At 42.4% G+C, this 19,404-nt stretch overlaps 1 protein-coding gene across 1 annotated transcript in view; it reads right to left on the bottom strand.

Annotated features, from left to right (window-relative positions):
• XKR4 (XK related 4) overlaps positions 1-17,708 on the bottom strand; it is a 288,730-nt gene extending 271,022 nt beyond the window's left edge. The window contains exon 1 of the mRNA XM_079796666.1: positions 16,889-17,708. Coding sequence (XP_079652792.1) covers positions 16,889-17,703 — 815 coding nt within the window. The 5' untranslated portion in view covers positions 17,704-17,708. The remainder of the gene's footprint in view (positions 1-16,888) is intronic.
• Positions 17,709-19,404: the final 1,696 nt, after the last annotated feature.

The raw sequence follows: 19,404 nt of genomic DNA, 5'->3' as shown, positions 1-19,404 counted from the left end.
GCTTTGATTCCCAATCAGGGCACATGCCCAGGTTGCAAGATCTGTCCCCAGTAGGGGGTGTGCAGGAGCAGCCAATAAATGATTCTCTCTCATCATTGATGTTTCTATCTCTCTCTCCCTCTCCCTTCCTCTCTGAAATCAATAAAAATATATATTTTAAAAAACAACAACAACAACAAAGAAATCTATGAATGAATAACATAGATTTGGCTATTGGCATAGATTTGGCTATTAACCTCACCTTTGGCTCGGGAGGTTAATCGGCAGGCTCATTACCAGGAATCCCAAAGTAACTTTTCTGAGGGGAATTTCCCAGCTCACTGGTGTTGACTGTAAAAACAAACCCTCCTTCTGAGGAGCACATATGTTAATGCACTATTATAAAAGTTCAGGGTAGTTATTACTGAGTTGTCACAGGCCCATTAATTATCCACTACACTGTATTTAGCTTTATTCTAGTAAATCTTTTTTAATTACCCAGCCTGCATTTACAGCGCCTCTTTATTTAACGTGCTCCCAACTCTGTTTATGTTTATGCCTTTTCCAATAGCTCATTAAATAAGAGTTCTTAACCAGTACTATCTGAATCCTCAGTGCGAACCAGCCAAGCCCACTGAAAGGGCTTTTATTTCACTCCCTCATAACAGAGCAGTTTAAAGTTCCCAATATTGTTCTAGTCCAACTCGCACTTTTTCTTGTCCCTGCCTCTGAAGAGTCCAGGAGACATCCTCCTCCATTACTTCCAGACTGCGAGTCAACCCTCCCCACTGCTACAAGGCAATTGAGAATGCATTTCTGAAGGTGTTCCCTGAGCCTCTGTTCACCAACAGAATCAAGTCCAGATACTGAGGAAAGCACCCAAGGCCCTGGTTAGTTTGGCCCCAAACTCAACCTACCTGCTCACGTTCTTTCCCTCACAACTTCCACGACAATCCTTTATAGAACACAGCATATACACTGAGTGGCCAGATTATTATGATTTCTGAACGCATAATAATCTGGCCACTCAGTGTGTGTGTGTGATATATATATATTAGAGGCCCGGTGCATGAATTCATGCATGGGTGGGGTCCAGCCAGCCTGGCCAGGGGGAGGGGACATGGGCAGTTGGCCAGCCTGCCTGCTGGTCGAACTCCTGGTCGAGGGGACAATTTGCATATTAGCCTTTTATTATATAGGATATACACTGAGTGGCCAGATTATTATGTGTTCTGAGATTATAATAATCTGGCTACTCAGTGTAGTGTCTCTTCCCTTCTTTTCTTTCTGTTCAGAAGTCTCATAGGTCCCACTGATAAGTTACTCCCTCCTGAAACCTTCCAGACAGAAGTCCCCCGTGTCGGCCCTACCCTCCCAAGCAATTCGGTTCCTGCCATTGTTGATGCTTGACCCCCTGAGGTATAAGCAGGTATAAGTGAGAGACAGAGAGTGCATTTCATGGACTTTGGTGTGCTCAGAACCCACCCACAGTGAATGGTCGATAACTATGTATTACATGAATGAATGGAGGCATTTTCACTCCAGGCTATTTGAGTTTAATTACATCATTTCTGCTTTTTTCCAGCATATCCTAACCTACATAACCACATGATCAGCTAAATACATAGAAGAAAATCATTAGAAAAATAACAGTAATGTAGATACACATGTTTCTTAAAGCATATTATTTGGGACTAAAAAAAAATCTAATAAATCAGAACCCATTGCATGTCATGAACATTAAAAATATTTGGAGCCCCGGCCGATGTGGCACAGTTGGTTGGAGCATCATTTCATGAACCTAAGGGTCCGGGGTTCAATTCCTGGTCAGGACACATACCCAGGTTGTGGGTTTGTTCCCAGGTCAGGGCGCAGGTAGGAGGCAACCGATCGATGTTCCTCTCAGATTGATGTTTCTCTTTCTCCCTCCCTCTCCCTCCCTCTTCTCTACAATCAATTAAAAAGAAAACATTTGGAAATCACTCAATCTCTTGGAAACATTATACTTTGCAAAGATGCCATTGATCTGAAAGAAAAACATATGACATTTTTCATGAAATGCCACCCCAAAAGAAGTTGCAATAAGACTGCAGCTGGAAAGCCCTTTCTAAGCAACTCATGTCCACTTCGGGGGAGCATCTTTTAAATAGGCACAAGGGAATTCTTTTGATCTTTAGAGATGAACATTTAGAATTGCTTTTATAAAGATTCTGATTCTCAAGATTTAAATTGTGTGCATTTAAGAATGAATTTTTTAGCTGTGTCTGCTTCTGAAAATGTTGAATTGTGTGTATTTGAGAATGAATTTTCTAGCACTTGCATATGCTAGACCCGTGGTCAGCAAACTGTGCCTCGCGAGCCACATGCGGCTCTTTGGCCCCTTGAGTGTGGCTCTTCCACAAAATACCACGGCCTGGGTGAGTCTATTTTGAAGAAGTGGTGTTAGAAGAAGTTTAAGTTTAAAAAACTTGGCTCTCAAAAGAAATTTCAATCGTTGTACTGTTGATATTTGGCTCTGTTGACTAATGAGTTTGCCGACCACTGTGCTAGACTATTATAGAGTTGGTCCTCTGAGATAGGTCTTAGGAGTTGATTTTGAATTATGTCACGTAGATGTAAATCCTGCTGGTCTCAGAGGGACAGATGTGACTGAGAGAGGGGCTCTGCCTTGCATGCTTGTAGCTGAATTTCTAATTCATAAGCAGATGTGGGGTAGAATGATAGTATATGCAAAGCATGACTGCATGCAAACTGAGGATTTAAATATAGGTTAATTACACACTATTCACACTGGACTGGAGCCTACTTAATATTCTTTAGTGTCATGATTTCCCAATGGCAATAACATGTACTAGTATTTTACCAGTAGGTATCAAAAGAAACTGACACATTTTGGATAAAATTGATCCATAATATCTGTGTTTGAAATAAGGTATAAAATATCAATCCCCTGAATAGTATATTAGAAACCTAGCCTGTGTCAATAAAACATGGATATCGTTCCCCAAGTGGATATGCAATTAGGTGTATAATATGCCCCATTTACATACCATGTTTCATAGAATTATAGATATGGAAGAGTCTTTAGAAATTACTGGATGTCTCCCACCCATCATTTTATAGTTGAGAAGCTTTGGCAGAGTCACGAATCAAATCTGACCTCCCTTAATCAGGTGCGTCTCTCCCTTTCCTGGTAGCCAGAGGAGAATCCCATCACTGGTCTTAACTAATTCCCACTGGTGTCAGTAAAATTTAGCTCATTGCAGTTTTCAGCACAGTTGCCATCAGGAAGGTCAGGAAATGCTTCTCTAGGTGATTCTCTTTGATTAATCATGGAGTGGGAAGGTAGGGAAAAGCATAGATTTGGAAGCTGAAGTCATGAATGTGAGAGCAGACACTTGCTGCTCAGTAGCTGTGTGCACTTGGGCAAGTCTCCTACCTTCTCTGAGCCTCAGTCAGCTCATCTTCAAATGACAACAATGATAATATCTACCTTGAGAGGCCGATGAGAGGGCTGGATGGTTGAATATGAGTGAATGTGCTTGGCAAACTACAGTGGTGCTTTCAAAGGTTTAATCTTTATTGTTATCATTAAATACTATTCATTATACCACCATATAAGCTCAGCATGTCCTTAGGCCCTAAGCAAGGCAGGGAGCAGGGAAGACAATGGGCTTTACTCACACTGAGGGTTTTATCTTCCAAAGAGTCCATTTTTCCCAGCGGGTAATCTTACTCGCAAAATCCATTAAGTCACCCTGCCCCAGCAGTGAAACTACTCACTATGCATTCCCTGGTAACTTGTAGCAAAGTCTTATTCTTAGTATTTTGAAACAATTCACTTTGGATTTTCCCTCTTCTCACTTCTCAGGAACTGAGCTCTAACATTATCTAGAGCAGCTCTGCCCAATAGAAAAATAATGCATTTGTGTAATTTTAATTTTTGGGTAGTCACATTTAACAAGTAAAAAAAAGGGGGGGTGCAGCAGGTGAAATTAATAATATATTTTACTTTACCCAATATATCCAAAATGTTATTGTTTCAACACATAATTAATATAAAAATCATCAATGAGATATTTATCATCTCCCCCTCTTATTTTCCCCCCTACACTAAGTCTTCAAAATCAAAAACCCCCCCACCCTAACCAGTTTGACTCAGTGGATAGAGTGTCGGCCTGCGGACTCAAGGGTCCCAGGTTCGATTCCGGTCAAGGGCACGTACCTTGGTTGTGGGCACATCCCCAGTAGGGAGTGTGCAGGAGGCAGCTGATCAATGTTTCTCCCTCATCGATGTTTCTAATTGTCTATCCCTCTCCCTTCCTCTCTGTAAAAAATCAATAAAATGTATTTTTTTAAAAATCAAAATTCCCTAGGTATCTGACACTCACAACACACTTCGATTGTAAACAGACACACCTCCAATGCTCACTAGCCATGTGCAGCTAGTGGCTACCATATTGAAAAGCCATGCAGGTCGAGAGCCTGGCAGGATGACCACGCCTACCGATAAAGCCGACAGTGAAAAATTAACTTAGTAACTCTCCATGGAAACACTGAAGAACACTAAAGGAAACAATCACATCCCAGCACATAGACGGGGAAAGAACCCTAGCAACAAAAGTGACAGCATAGCAACACCAGCTGTCGTATGAAAGGGAAATTAGAAAACTATTACTCTGAAAAGAAGCACTTCTGGGAAGGTCATCCTTTTCTATTTTGTTTAATGCGAAATAGGAAAATTGATGCTACGGCTACACAAATATACATTTTATAAGGCACCAACCTCGTTATCTCGTTATTCTACAATACAAACAGTGATGTGTTTTGTCATATTGTTGAATGTTATATTTCTCACTTGGGAGGATAAACAGTAAAGTATGAAATCAGGCTGAACCATCATATTTTTTTCCCATGGGATAGCCTGCCTTGTGGGCCTTACGGGTGACTGTGAGGAGGTGAACTGCATGGAACAGGTGGATTGACAATCCTTCCTTATTATTATCTAAAAACACCCTGGGAACTCCTGGCTAGCACCTGCTCTTGCAGGCCTACATGCCTAGCTCCATTTTCTTCTATTCTTCCCTTAGTTCCTCTTTCCCAGTGGAGATACACACACTAAAGACGAGGGTGAGAGATGCCTGGCTACCTGACCTCCTGCTCCACTTGGTATCTATTGGTGGAAGGACCTTTATTCATTCTCAAGGCCGCTTCTTTCTCACAAAAGTGTGGCTAAGAATGCCACAACCAGCCCAGCTCCATCTCTCTGAGCAAAGACTGCAATCCTATGTCTTGGTAAAAGGTGCCAGCCCTACATTCCTCTCCTCACTCTCTATCTTTGAGGTCTGGTTACTCTGAACCCAATACTTTCCTTAGCGTCCACCTACATTGAGAAGGTCTGGTCTTTCTCTCACCACCCAAGGTCTACTCCATCCCAAATGAGAGCATGGCACAAGGTCAGAGTACAGCGTAAAACTGTGCGAGGTGGGCAGTCAACGTGCTGGATTATTTTCCTAAAGATCAGCTGGATTATTTTCCTAAAGAACAATAAAACTATAACGTGATAAATTTTTAATAAAAATTCACTAAAACTTCTCACTTTCTTTACCAATGGAAGATGTCATAGTTTTCTTTCTTCCTATAAGAAGGTTCCTTTGTGTGTATATGTGTCTATCCATTACAATTTCTAAGCACCAACCCTCACTATCATACTGGGTGAGCTAACTTTGGTGAGAAGGCAAGTTAACATGTGAGGATCAACCATAATGTCCAGCTCAATTAGCTTACCCTCACCACTGCAGCAGAAAGGGATCGCTCCTTCTTCTATAGCAGAGTAGATGCTAATCTGCTTCTCAAGCTTTCATGAGTGTACTAATCTGTACTAATCCCTTGGGGGTCTTCAAATTCAATTTGTGATTAAACAGGTTTCGGGTGAGCCTGAGAATCTGCATTCCTGAGACACCTCCAAGAGAGACTGATACTGAGGCTGCAGATCCTACTTTGAGTTGCAAGGCAATAGCTCTACTCTTAACCTGTATCAGACAGATTCCAGGAGTATGAACATGACTGGCCTCCTTTCCTAGACAGTGACAGCATATCCTTTTTAATATAAGTTCCTTGCTATGATTTTAAGCTGACGTGTTGTGGAATCCCTGACTAAAAGTGTAGAATCTCAGAGGGAAGGTGGGGTAGGTGGGTGGGAAGAGATTAACCAAAGAACTTGTATGCATATATGCATAACCCATGCACACAGACAATAGTGCGGTAAAGGCCTGGGGCAGGGGGCGGGTGTGGACTAGAAGGGGTCAATGGGGAAGAAAAGGGGACATCTGTAATACTTTCAACCATAAAGATTTTTTAAAAACTTAGCATTAGCCACTTATTTTTTTGTCATGCTATTCTCAGCAACTGATCAGAATGACCAAGTAGTAATTAGTCAATGAGCTTTTAATGAATTTGCACATATCTATAGTGATTGAGTGAACACCTGCCTTTAATCACAGCTCTCTGCCATTCCTGCAGTGGAATGAGAACTTGGTCTCCATTCTTTGGTCTTACACTCAATATCTGACCAGGAAGAAATTATATAACGAGAACATCAATGAAAGAAATTTCCTTCTAGTTTTACATTTTGAAGCATAAATATCATGATTGGCTTTTGTGAAGCCCTTGAGTTCAGATCCTTACCTACATTTACTATTAGCAAGTTTGTTTGCAGCCTCGCTTGGATTCCCATTTGTGATGACATGCCTTGCTTGGCCTTGACCCTCTGGCCGCTGACTTCTTGCCTATTTCGGATGTGTGTGATAACACAGGACTCTCAGATCAAATACCTTCAGATTATAGATCCCACTGGTGCCCTAATATCAAATTGATCCCACAAACTTAACCATTGTTATCACAACTTCAGATCCTCCATTTACTCATTTGATTCAAAACTTATTTTAAAGTAGATATTGTGTCTTTAAGTAATTGAAACTATTATTGATTGCTTTTCAGAAGTATGAACACAGCTAATATTTATGATTTCATTAGGATGTTATTATGTTACCTGTTTCTATCTAGAACTCAATTTGTCAAACCCGACCATCACTAAATCAGGAAAATTCCCAAAGGACATCTGCGACTGCTACTCTTAATAGTAGTACATCCCCTGGAAATACGAAATCCTATGGTACATACTTCCTAATTTCTGTTATAACAACAGACCCAAGTATTCTAAATCGCTTTGGGGAATCTTCTGGAACTGACCTACATTTAAAAAAAAAAAGGTAGTTATTAATTTTACTTTTGTAAAACAGGAAATTAATTGAGAAGCTGAAAGTCTATAAAAACAAAAGAAGCCTTTACAGATCCTTTCCCCTGCCTTCCTGAAGGAGCATTTCTTCATTGTTATGTTATATTGATACCATGATTATGCCATGTGAACTAATGATGGAAATTATGGGGAACCATTTTACTACAATGGCTACCTTTGTTTTAGTTATTGATTCTCTGCTGCTGATAAAAAGACCTGAAAAGTAAAGAAGTCAGCCCAAAACTAATACCATTATTCATAACTATTATCTGAGCTACAGAAAGAGAAATCCAGAATGCTTTCGACATGGTTGAAATCTCCAGATTGGTGGTTCATAAAGGTGACTTTGTCCATCTTAAATAGAGTGTGCTTGATGGGGAGTCAAATCAAAGTCATTTCAAGTCTTTTAGACTCCTATTCCCTATAGACGCGAACTTTTCTATATATTCATGATTTTCTGTTTGATTAATCCTCACCCACCTCACACACTGCCCACTGCTTTGTTTACCTCAAGGATTCCCTTGACAGGAAAATAGGGCATATGCATAAATTAAACAAACAAAGTAGAACTGATTCAAACAGCCTATTTATGAGTCATGAAGATGAGCGTGCTTCAGATGATTTTAAAACAAGTACTTTTCTTTTAATTTAAAAATCTGAAATGTTGTCATGGGATTGAAATTGTTCAGCTTCACAACAAATCCCTAGTACCCAAGGGATCTAGTCAATGCTCATGAGGGGGGGGAAAAATGCCCATGAGGGAAGGTTAATGCTTTGTCCTCTTCTTGAAGCTGAGTGTGACATATCCCTATTCTTTAACAAGTAGAGCCCTGGACACAGGATGGCTGTATAGAGTTTAAATTCGATTTCTAGCACATTAGATCAGTGACAGTGTAGCCTAGGCCAAGCTTTTCACTTCAAAGCAAATCTGGCTCTGACAACAGCTTTCTCGTTGACATAACAGATAGTTCCTTTTAAGCCCGTGAAGCATAGTTCCTATTTATTAATCATAGCACTCCAGCTGTGCATTCCTTACTACATGAACTATAGATGCCAACTTTAGCTCCCCAATCTATATGGTATGTACCTTTGAATTTGTTATAAGTTAACACTTTTCCCATCAGCTCCAAATATTTAGACTTGTTTTTGTGAAAATAGCTTCATTAGATTATAACTAAAATTCAAAAATGAGACAAATAAGTTACATTATGCAAATAAGCTTGAGATTGTCTTTTCGTGTATAAATATCAGTTCCTGGGGATTAGACAGTAATATTACCAAATCTTGGAAATCCTTTGTAGAGTGCCCTTTGACTTACTAGTATATAAACAGAGAAATGCTGTAACAATGGCCTTAGAAGAATAAATTCAGAATTTCTGGTGCCTATACCCTGGGGACTGGACAAACAAATAATTTATAATAAGATCAAGATAAGAATTTTAGACCAGAAAAAACACTTGGATATTCTTCTTTTTTTTTTTTTTTTTTTTACCAATCACTTCATACAGATAGAAACATGACACTCAGAAGAAAGAAACTGAAAAAAGATCTATACTGTGTGGGGCCCTAAAGGCTGTGCTTCCTCATCTACCATGTTGCTACAGGTAAGTGAGAGCAGTTAAGTGACCTGTAAGTGACCTGTCTGGGTCTGAACTATGGAGCTGCCAAATCATCTCTCTGACCCTTCACTGAGTCTAATTTCCCTTAGGACAGCTGCCTCTCTAAACAAGATCATCACTGGTATTCTAACTAGGATGCTTTACCTCATGTTAGTGTTAGGAAAGATTGAATGGTGTCATACAGACCACTTCCTGCCTCCAGGGAATTTCAATCCCCTTCCTTAATTTCCCTAGCAATCAGTAATCTGTACCAGTTCTATCCATGTACTAGGTCAGTGATGGCGAACCTATGACACGCGTGTCAGCACTGACACGCGTAGCCATTTGTGATGACACGTGGCCGCCGAGGATGAAACATTTGCTGCTCCTGAGGATGAAACATTTGCAAAATAATGTTTTTTCCTCAAAGTGACACACTACCCGAATTTTGCTCAGTTTTTTGGAGAAGTTTGACACACCAAGCTCAAAAGGTTGCCCATCACTGTACTAGGTGGTGGTAGAAATACTGGTGGGAGCTACAAACTTTCTTTGAGTAGATAAACAGAAATACCCAAAATACCAAATATCACTCTGTACATAAGTATATTCTCAAGCAATCAAGTGTAGGTAAGAATTAAGGGGAAAATACCTATCCCAAATCTTCCCCAGTCTGGCTTTTCTATCAACAAGAATAAGAATGCCAAATTAGGATTCTAAATGAATCTTTCTCAGAGGACAACTGGCATTTTGTAAAATGCAGCCCCAATTCCCTAATGGAGGTAATCTAAAAAGGAGCTGGATGATTTGTCGTATCCTTTCTAGGTAACATTGCACCTTTTCGGATTCATTGTACCATTAGAAACTCAAGAAGCAACCACGCAGCAAGTTCAGCTACAGTCTCATAAAGAAGAAAAAATAATGTCTGGGCCTCATTCACAGGTCAGTAAATATTCATTGGGCACATATTCCTACACATGGAAGCTCCACACCCACAAGAATAATTTGTTGAGGACTTGTCATGGTCCTCCTTTCTGACCAGCCATGCCAACAGTTACAAAGACACCATCATATAGCTGGAAGGAAGTCAGAATGCTGCAATGCCATTCGAAATTATATTTCCTGTTGAGAATTATTAAATGTGTTGCCCCCGAAATCCACCTATATATTACAACTATGTTATGAGATTACACCTGGTACGCATTTTCGCAGGACTAGCACCACACTGCACCTTATATTTGGTAATTCCTGGTCTTGCTTCCAGAGACCTAGCTAGTGTGCCATGCAATTCTAAAGCAAGTCAAAGAACTGTGCTAGTCAGATCAGCCTGCGAGTCCATGCAAAGGGAATCATTCTATTTATCTGTTTCTGAGTGACTAGTGTAATTTAAATTCATAGGTAGTCTATTTCATTCAAACTGTAAAATCTGAAACGTATTTAACAGCAAGTTGTGTACTTGAATATTCAGACATAAGTGACTGAGCAAAGACTTTCAAAGCTACTGACTCAAGGATTTGTAGACACTGTTCAAAAATGATAGCATACATTTGTATAGATATAACTTTCAGCTGTTCTGTGGAGTTAGCCTGCAATTCCATTGGGAAGCAAACAGTGTATTGTTCAAGGAAATGGAAAAAATTACAAACTTTGCACTTGTTATTGCAAAGGTATTAAAACTTACCACATGAATTTATGTATAAATTATTCCAACTCATACTGAAACCCAGGTCAATTCTCAGAGGACTGCCTGATTGTGTGTGGATTTACTAGTATATGGTAGGTAAGTCAGAGATTTAAATACCAAGCCCAGGACTCAAGGATGTTGCATGGATTTTTTGATGCTCCACTGAAGATACTGGGTTCATAAACCAATGAATAGATTTCAAAGTGACACAACTCCAGTATTTCAAGCAAACTCCTTCTTCGTCATCCACAAAAAAAAAAAGCAAAGGTTAGTCCACTATGTTTAGAGCAGCATGTAATGATGCAAACTGTCAAAATCTCAGGGCTGGAAGATAATCTTGTTCAATCCTCTGTATCATAAAGTCTCTTCTTCTGCAACTCTGCTTACAATTTTCCAAACAATACTTAGACACTTCAGTGACAGGGAACTCACTGTTTCTAAGGAATCTTAATTGATCTTGCGATCCCTTTGACCACTTAAAATATTCATCTTTACATTAACTCAAATCTCTTCCTGTAGGTCCCAGAGCCTATGTAAAGTCTATTGCCTCTTGTAGGTTAAAATATTTCAGTGCTTTCTAGAGAGCTCTCAAGTTTTTAGGCTCCTCTTCTACCTAATCATCTTCAATCTCATTAACCATTTTTCATGTTGCTTTTCCCCCCTCCCATGTCAATTATCACAGATTATTCTAAGGATCAAATAAGATAAAAGATATGGAAGCACTCTGAAAACTGAAGTGTGATAAAAATATACGGAATAAGTTTCTAAAGACCAGGAAACCTAAATTTCAATAAGGTGAAGACCACAGTATCCTTAGAACAAAAAAATCTTCAAAAAATAGCAAAATAAATATTTGTCAAGGATCTACCTTAGTATAAATACAATTAAAAATTCCAACCAATCTATTTTTCTGGAAACAACTTTTCCACCATGTTGGGCCTATTATATGCCCCAATTATATCTAATATCAAACTCTTTAAAATCAATGAATTTCCATGAATTAAAGAAATATGACTGAGTTAGAGGGGAATTGATTGCATGTCCTCTGAAACGCAACATTTTGCCATTCCTTTGGGTAAGACCCATTAACACTTTACAACAATCCCTTGCCCTTATAACCCTTCAATGGTTTCTCAGTGCCTTCAGAATAAAATCTAAAAGTCTTTCATTGTCCAGCCCAACTAACTCTCTAGTCTCATCTGTAGCTACTACCTCTCACTCCCTCTATTCCAAACACACTCTTAACCTGCCTTGTTCTTTCTTGCCCCTCTGCCTTCACAATAATCACATCCAAGGCTTCACAGCCAATGCCCCACTTTATTCAGAGAGCAGATTCCCTCATCATTCAAACCTTTGTTCCAGCGTTCACTGCTCCAGAGTCTTACCTGAACCACTTAGGTGGTTTGAGTTTCCTGTTTCTATTACAGTGCTTACTTATTTCCTTGTGTTGAAATTGTTTATCTACTTTTCTGTCTTCCTCGTCAGACGGTAGATTCCTTGAAAGAAGATCTGTATTTTATTCATCTTGGGATAATTAGTAACTAGCACAGCACTCTGCATAGACTTGGTGCTCAATATATGATGACTGAATAAACTGATGAATATGCAGTAAAGGGAACACAAATATACAGAAAATGACCACTCAATAAACTCAGAAAAGGGCACCAATCTTGCCTGACCTATATCAGAATTCAGAACTAACTCAGAATCAATAAAGCCTTTTTTTCAATAGCCAAAGGGGTAATCTATATGTTTTCTATTTTCCTACCCATTCCTTATCTCTAGAACCTCTTAATCATTTGCAAAGCACTTTCAATTCTTCACATACATTATACCATTTAATCATTAATGCTACTATAAGATCATGTTACTCAGCTGGGATTTAATACAACAACCTCAACACGTCCAAATGGTATAGTAAGAGCACTGGACTTAAGAGTCAGGAAATCTGAGCTTAAGTCTATGTTCTGCCATTTAACTACTGGAGTGTTATTAGAAAGATCTCCTAACTTATCCAAACTGCAACTCCCATTTTGCCATCCTTAGTCAAAGTAAATTGTCATTTTTATTCATTATTGTCCTTATTATCCAAGTTGGCATTTGGAGGCAGCTAACTGAGCCAGAAAGAACATACACTTTAGGGTAAACAGGCCTGGTTTTGGGTCCTAGCCACATCGCATAATAGTTGAGTGATCTTGTGCCAGTTGCTTAATCTCTCCGAGCCAGTTTCTCATATAGAGAGATACTAATGATTTCCTCTTAGGTTACTGTAAAACTTAGATAAAATAAGGAATATAAGCACATTTGTAGATTTTTAAGTGCAATATAAAATTGTTATTATAGTTCCTTTTTGGCCAGATTTAAGAATGGCATAGAACTATGGTCGGCAAACTGACTCGCAAGCCACATGCGGCTCTTTGGCCCCTTGAGTATGGCTCTTCCACAAAATACCACGACCTGGGCGAGTCTATTTTGAAGAAGTGGCATTAGAAGAAGTTTAAAAAATTTGGCTCTCAAAAGAAATTTCAATCGTTGTACCGTTGATATTTGGCTCTGTTCTATGCCAGTTTGCCGACCACTGGCATAGAACAATGTTCCTCTAAGTGCTTTGTGTGCCACATCAAGTACAAGTTATTGACAACTGCACATTAGCCTATTAAAGGCTCTGAGAAGTCCTGCTGTAGAGAGATCTGTTTAACCTGTCATTTTCCCAATATTTTTGAATATGGAACACATGCTAATACCTTGTAAAGCATCAAGTATGAGAAGAGCAGAAAAGCTGTTTTTTCACCCCTGTGACTCTCATGATAGATGTTCAGAAACAAAATCCAAACTAGTAAAAATAGTAAATACTCCCCCACTTTTAAGTGGGGGAGTATTTGCTAAAATAACAAACAAACAAACAAAAACATTCAGGTAGAATTTTAAGAATAAGTCATAAATTCTGAAGGAAGAAGATACCTAGAAATAATTAGTCAGGGGTATAAAGACTAAAGACTGTTCTGATTGAGCACTTATGATTCCCACTGGCTGAACTACACTCCTAGCAACTTCTGGAATTATTTGAAATAACAAGAAAGAAAAATACATTCTCATTCATTCACAGGCACTGTTCCTTTAAATGCATAATTGCTCTTTTCACATGGTAGCAAAAGTTCACTTCATTTTTTCAAATGGCTCTTTCCAAGAATAAACTCCTGTGACTTTAAAAGTTGCCATTAATTTCCCAGTGGTAAATTTTAATTAAAATGAATATGCATCATTGCTTGCAGCAGTTGCATCTGTAATAAATGTATAAATAAATGTGAATCTGTCCAAAATATTTAGAATAGATATTTCTGAACAAGAAAACACTTTGATGTCATTTCAAAAGATTTTATCTACAACAAGCTTTTAGAATCTGGCCCTTACCTAAGGAAACTAGAATTTCATGGATATACAATGAGCAGTTACCAACTTGACTAAAATCTATTCTATTGATCTTAGAAAGTAGCATGTTAAAACATGAATAATGACCTCTGACCTTTGAACCATTCAGTACTCTTGTGTTTCTGCAATATTTGTGTACTATTCATTGAAAAGTTAGAAGAGGCAGAGGGATGTTTTAATTTAAGAAATCATTGTGGTCTAGTACAATAATCTTAGATTAATTGCATTTCACTAGTTTGTTATGAACGATGCGTCTATCCCCCAAATTTCCATTCAGATATTCTACATTTAAAGAAGATGAAACTATTTGAGATGCATCTGATTGTTAAATTCAAGGAACTTTCTGATCCCCTTTCAATTCAGGTTAAAGTTTTAAGAAAACGAGGTTGCCTCCGATCATGCTTCGAACCAAGTTACCCCACCATCCCCCCCAATATCTGAACCACAATCCAGGAACAGTTATATTAGATCATTCAGATTTACATATCAAACACATTATTCTGAAATGTGGATAAATATCTAAAAATATTTCCAACAATACTTCCTCCCAGGTGACCATGCATCAGCAGAAGGAACTTTAGAGCCTCTCAGGAAAACACTGCAGAAATGCTTAACAAAAAGGTGTCCTTTGTGAACGTGTTTCTCCAAGGGCTGGATCAGTTACTGCATTTGTCCGACAGCCTGTGGTTTTCCTTCTGCCTTCAGCCTTACCCTTCCTTTCCGCCTCCCCTTGGATAGCTTGTCTGTATGGCCAGTTGACCCAGTGTCTGTGGTCTCACTGAGATGTGTTTAGGCCCTTTTCTTACTTATTTCCCACTTGCCACATTTTAAGTCTTGAGATAATAAACATCATTTCTAGTTGGGAAAAATGTTTGATGTAGAAGGGGTGGTCAATAGAACTGTAATTAAAACAACTTCCTCAGTTCACGGAATTTGATAGCAATTTCCCATCAAGTATCCATCAGTAGGAAACATGGATAATTCTTCAGTTAATAGACTGAGAAGGGTTTGCATTAGATACATAAACACAGAAATTTAAACGTGATTAAAAGTGATTTCCAAATTGTGCGTAAAGTTTGCAAAAGTTACCAAATACAATGTTAAGCAGATTAAAACTGCTAATCATACGCATTCTAGCCACTAAACAATTTCAGTAATTAAATCAAGCATTCGAGTTTTTCATCAAACTTGAAGAAGAGCACTAAGCTGTACGTCTTCACAATAGTCAACCATGGGAAATACAGCAATCACATGTAACTGACATTTTATAAAGTCCTTTGAGTCCAAGATATAGAAGTCTCCAAGATCAATTTGTCTGACTGCATATTATATACCACTTTTCCAGAAAGTGTCTGCTTAAAAATAAAAGTTTCACAATATCAAAGGTCACTGTCTATGGCAGGCGTCCTCAAACTACGGCCCGCTGGCCACATGCGGGTGTTTTTGCCGTTTTGTTTTTTTACTTCAAAATAAGATATGTGCAGTGTGCATAGGAATTTGTTCATAGTTTGTTTGTTTTTTAAACTATAGTCCTGCCCTCCAACGGTCTGAGGCACAGTGAACTGGCCCCCTGTTTAAAAAGTTTGAGGACCCCTGGTCTATGGCAAGGCTTACCCTGGTTTACAAAGCAATAGTCCCAGGAAAGGTTGCAAAATAATCACTGAACTTGGTCTTTGCAATAAAACACTATTGTTTATCATAAACAAGCATAAGTTTTTGGTTCTGTTCTACAAAAGATTATTAACTTATCATAAAGTTAATCTTATCACCTGGCACAAAAATAACTATACACGAAATTGAAAAGGACACTGGCATAGCAAAATGTAGCCCCATACAGTGCACTTGTTAGGATTTTTCATCATTTTACTTATCGTAAGTCATTTTAAACCAAAAAGCTCTGGGATGTAAGCATGTAAATGCTTTGATAAAGAGAATTTTTGTAGATGTAAAATACTGCTTCAAAAGCTTTTAAAAACATATAAAAGTCCCAGGAAAACATCCCTGAGCATACTGCTCCATTATATTCCTAAACCCAGGCAGTGACTGCTCAAATGATGGTTCCCTCTGCCTGACAAGTTTAGCCTCAAATTCCAGTTTGAAAGTGGAAGTGATATCCGTGTATGGAGACTTGGTAGGGAAGATGACAAGTAGCAATACAGCCAAAGAAGATGCCAAGAACGATTAAAGTTTACAAGATGCACCGCCCCTTTCCCAAGGGTTCTTAGTTATATGAGAAATTAGATAAGGGTGATATTGCAAGATAACCATAAAGTGCATCGGAAAAGTAAGTCTAGGTCCCATAAAGTGTACTAACTCGTTTTTGGAGATATATAGAGATATTAGATATTCTCCAAAAAAAAGGCAAGCCATGGCCCTACTAAGCTTTTTACTTGGAGCACGGTACTCCTCTAGCAGTGATCATTAAAATGTGGGTACTTTCCAGCAGTAACAACTCCCACCTAACTAGAATTAGCAATTTTTCTCAGGGAACAAAAGAAGCCATCCAAATTGCAACATACACCTCAAATGCAACATAATAAAAAAGGATTTTTCAGACGATGTGACAAGGATCCTCTCCTACTCACTGAAACAGTATCACTAAAAATAGGAGGGGGGAAGGGTTGTAGCATATAAAGAGAGATGCTAGGGAAGCAGAGTGGGGAGACAGAGGGATGAGGTGAGCAAAACCACTTTGCTGCTTTCCCTTGTTTCTCACTTCCCTCCCACCCTAGGTTGTGATCACAAATTTTAAAAATGCAGAACCCAGTTAAAAAAAAAAAAACTGAGAGAGTATGACTAGGGTTACTACCACAGCAACCCTAAACGATTTTCGTGCAAAAGCAAAGCAGTGGGGATGTAGTAGCAGCAGCAAGTCTCCCTCTTCCCCCACCCCTGATACGGTACCTCCAGATTTGCCCGAGCTGCAAGATGTGGATGAGTGACTGCAGGAGCCAGATGCAGAAGGAGCAGGAGGCAGACCTGTGTTTGCCGCTGGCCCCGCTGCTGTTGCTGCCACTGTTGGGAGCGGCGATGTTGCTCTTGCTGGCGTTGGATGCTTGCCTTTGAGGGGTGGAAGGACGAACCTCTCCTTCCGCGGCTGCAGATCCACTTCTCACCAAGGTCTTGCAATCGGCTCCGGGCTGCGAGCAGCTGGAGGCGGCGGCGGCGGCGGCGGTGGCGCTGTCCTCGGTGCTGAAATCGTGCACAAACCAGCGGAAGCTGAACACTTGCACCGAGAGCGAGCCAAGCACCACGAAGAAGAGCGTGAGTCCGAACCACCAGCGCTGGCCGCGCAAGTAGTAGTCCACGGCAAGCCAGATGTCCGTGCCCACGTCCGCAAAGTACACGGCCACGGCGGCCAGGATCCAGAGGCAGTCCCACAGCGAGTAGCGCCGTTGCTCCCTGCCCAGGCGCAGGCACAGCGCCGCCGAGCTTGCCCCGCCGCCGGGGCCAGCCACGCTGCCGCCGGGGCCGCCGGAGCCCCCGGAGCCGCCGCCCGAGCCGCCGCTGCCCGAGCAACAGCAGCAGCAGCGCGAACAGCCGCCGCCGTCCGGGCAGCAGCCGCTCCCAGCCGCCTCCTCGTCCTCGGCTCCCGACCCCGACGGCAAGCCCGGAGCCAATCCCTGCACCGAACCCGAGTGGTCCGAGTTCTGCAGCGGGGTGAACGCCACGTCGCTGCTCTTCTTCATTTTCAGCCTCCCGTCTGACTTAGCGGCCATGATGCCTCCAAACCGGAGGAGAACCCTCCTTTATCTGACACCTTTCCCCGCTGTCTCCTCCTCCCGCCACCTCCTCGCCTCGCCTCGGCTTCCCTCCCTGGCGTCGCGGCTCCCCCTCCTCCTGCTCCTGCGCCGGCTCGCCAAGCCGCCCGCCGCCTGCCACCGCCCGCCGTACTGGGCGCGGGGCCGGGCTAGCGGCGCGCCGGGGGCCGGCAGGAGCGCCGCCTGGCTGCCTGCGCGGAGCCAAGCTGCTGGCGGCGCCCCACGCGCGCCCCTGCCTGCCGCCCGCGCTCTTGGCCGTCCCGGCCCCGCCGCTGACGCCCGAGTCGCCGCCGCCGCCAGCAGCTGGAGCAGCAGCGGCCACCCCGGCGCTCCTCGGACAGGCACATTCCTCTCCTCCCCTCGCGCGCGCTCCCTCCTCCCTCTTCCTCTCCTCCACCAGCTGACTCCGAGGGAGAGGATGACCTCATCCCTTCTCTTCCAGCTGCCGCCGCTCCCACCTCGGCTCGGGAGGGGCGAGGGAAGAGGAGGGCCCCGGAGGAGGGGCCGGGACCTAGCTGAGCCGCCGAGGGAGGGTGGTGGGTTTGGCCGTCCCTGGGGTCCGGAGGAGCGGCCGCGGGGTTGCAAGGGAGACAGATCCCGGGATTTCGGAGAACACTGGGTGTATTAGCGTCTTAGACCGACCATGGTGGGAGGGGCAGGAGGGTGCGAGAGGAAGGGTCCCGGCGGGTGTGGCGGTGGCGGTGGCCTGGCTAGGGAGGCGCAGGCCTCTTTGTATTCGTTCTGTTCTGCGGGTGCCTGAGAAGGGCTGGGAGTGCGGCTGGGGCCAGAGAGGGTTGGGAGACGGGGTTTAACCGGTAGTCGCAGTGGGTGTGCCCAGCCGTGGAGAGCTGGGCTGGGAGATGGTGTGCAGAGCCCGTGGAGGCGCAGAGCGAGGCGCACAGCCTTGGACCGCGGTGGCAGCGGAGGGTGGGCGGGTCTGCCGGAAACCAGGAGCCCGGAGCCCGCCCCTCGGGGGTAGGAGCGGACAGCCCAAAGGCTCCGGGCTTCTCCCGTAGGCCCGGCACCTGGCTCAGTGGGGTGAGGAGGCGGCTCGGCCTCCCTCCGCGGCCCAGGCCCGCGCCGCCCGGCCAGTACTCCCCACGCGCTCTGCGCGGCCCAGAAGCGTCCAAGCCTGGAGGAGTGGCGGGGCCGGCTGCGCTGGGCCCCACCTCCCGCTGGCGGGGTGCTGCGCGGCTCGCTGAGCGGCGGCTCCCAGCGCTGCTAGGCGGCGGGGCGGGGCCAGCGGCCGCGGGAAAGTACCTGCCCGAAGGCTGAGCCTGTGGCGGAGATCTGCAAGCTGGTGCCACCTCCCTACTCCCAGACCAGAATTACCTTCTTTTAATGCTCTAGGAGTTGCAGACTCGATGTAAGGTCCCACGACTCCCGAAATGACTCGAATAAATTAAACCTGTGATCAGAGTGGTTCGCCAAATTAGACATAAAGAGAATATGACATATTTTGCTGCTTGAAAAAGATTCTTAAATAGTCAGTGCATATAAAATCCTCATGTCTTTTTTTAAAAAAATAAGAAAATTTAGGTTTTTTAATTTGTCTTACCGAACTCTTGCAATGGGAGAGTAAGGAGTGTAATTCTTAAATTATACTGTGAGTCACATGTTTTAAGACCAGAGGGAAGTGAGGCCACGCGTGTTACACTG

Source organism: Cnephaeus nilssonii (genome assembly GCF_951640355.1).
Source record: "Cnephaeus nilssonii genome assembly, chromosome: 18".
Taxonomy (NCBI): domain Eukaryota; kingdom Metazoa; phylum Chordata; class Mammalia; order Chiroptera; family Vespertilionidae; genus Cnephaeus; species Cnephaeus nilssonii.
This window is presented reverse-complemented; position numbering and strand designations above follow the sequence as displayed.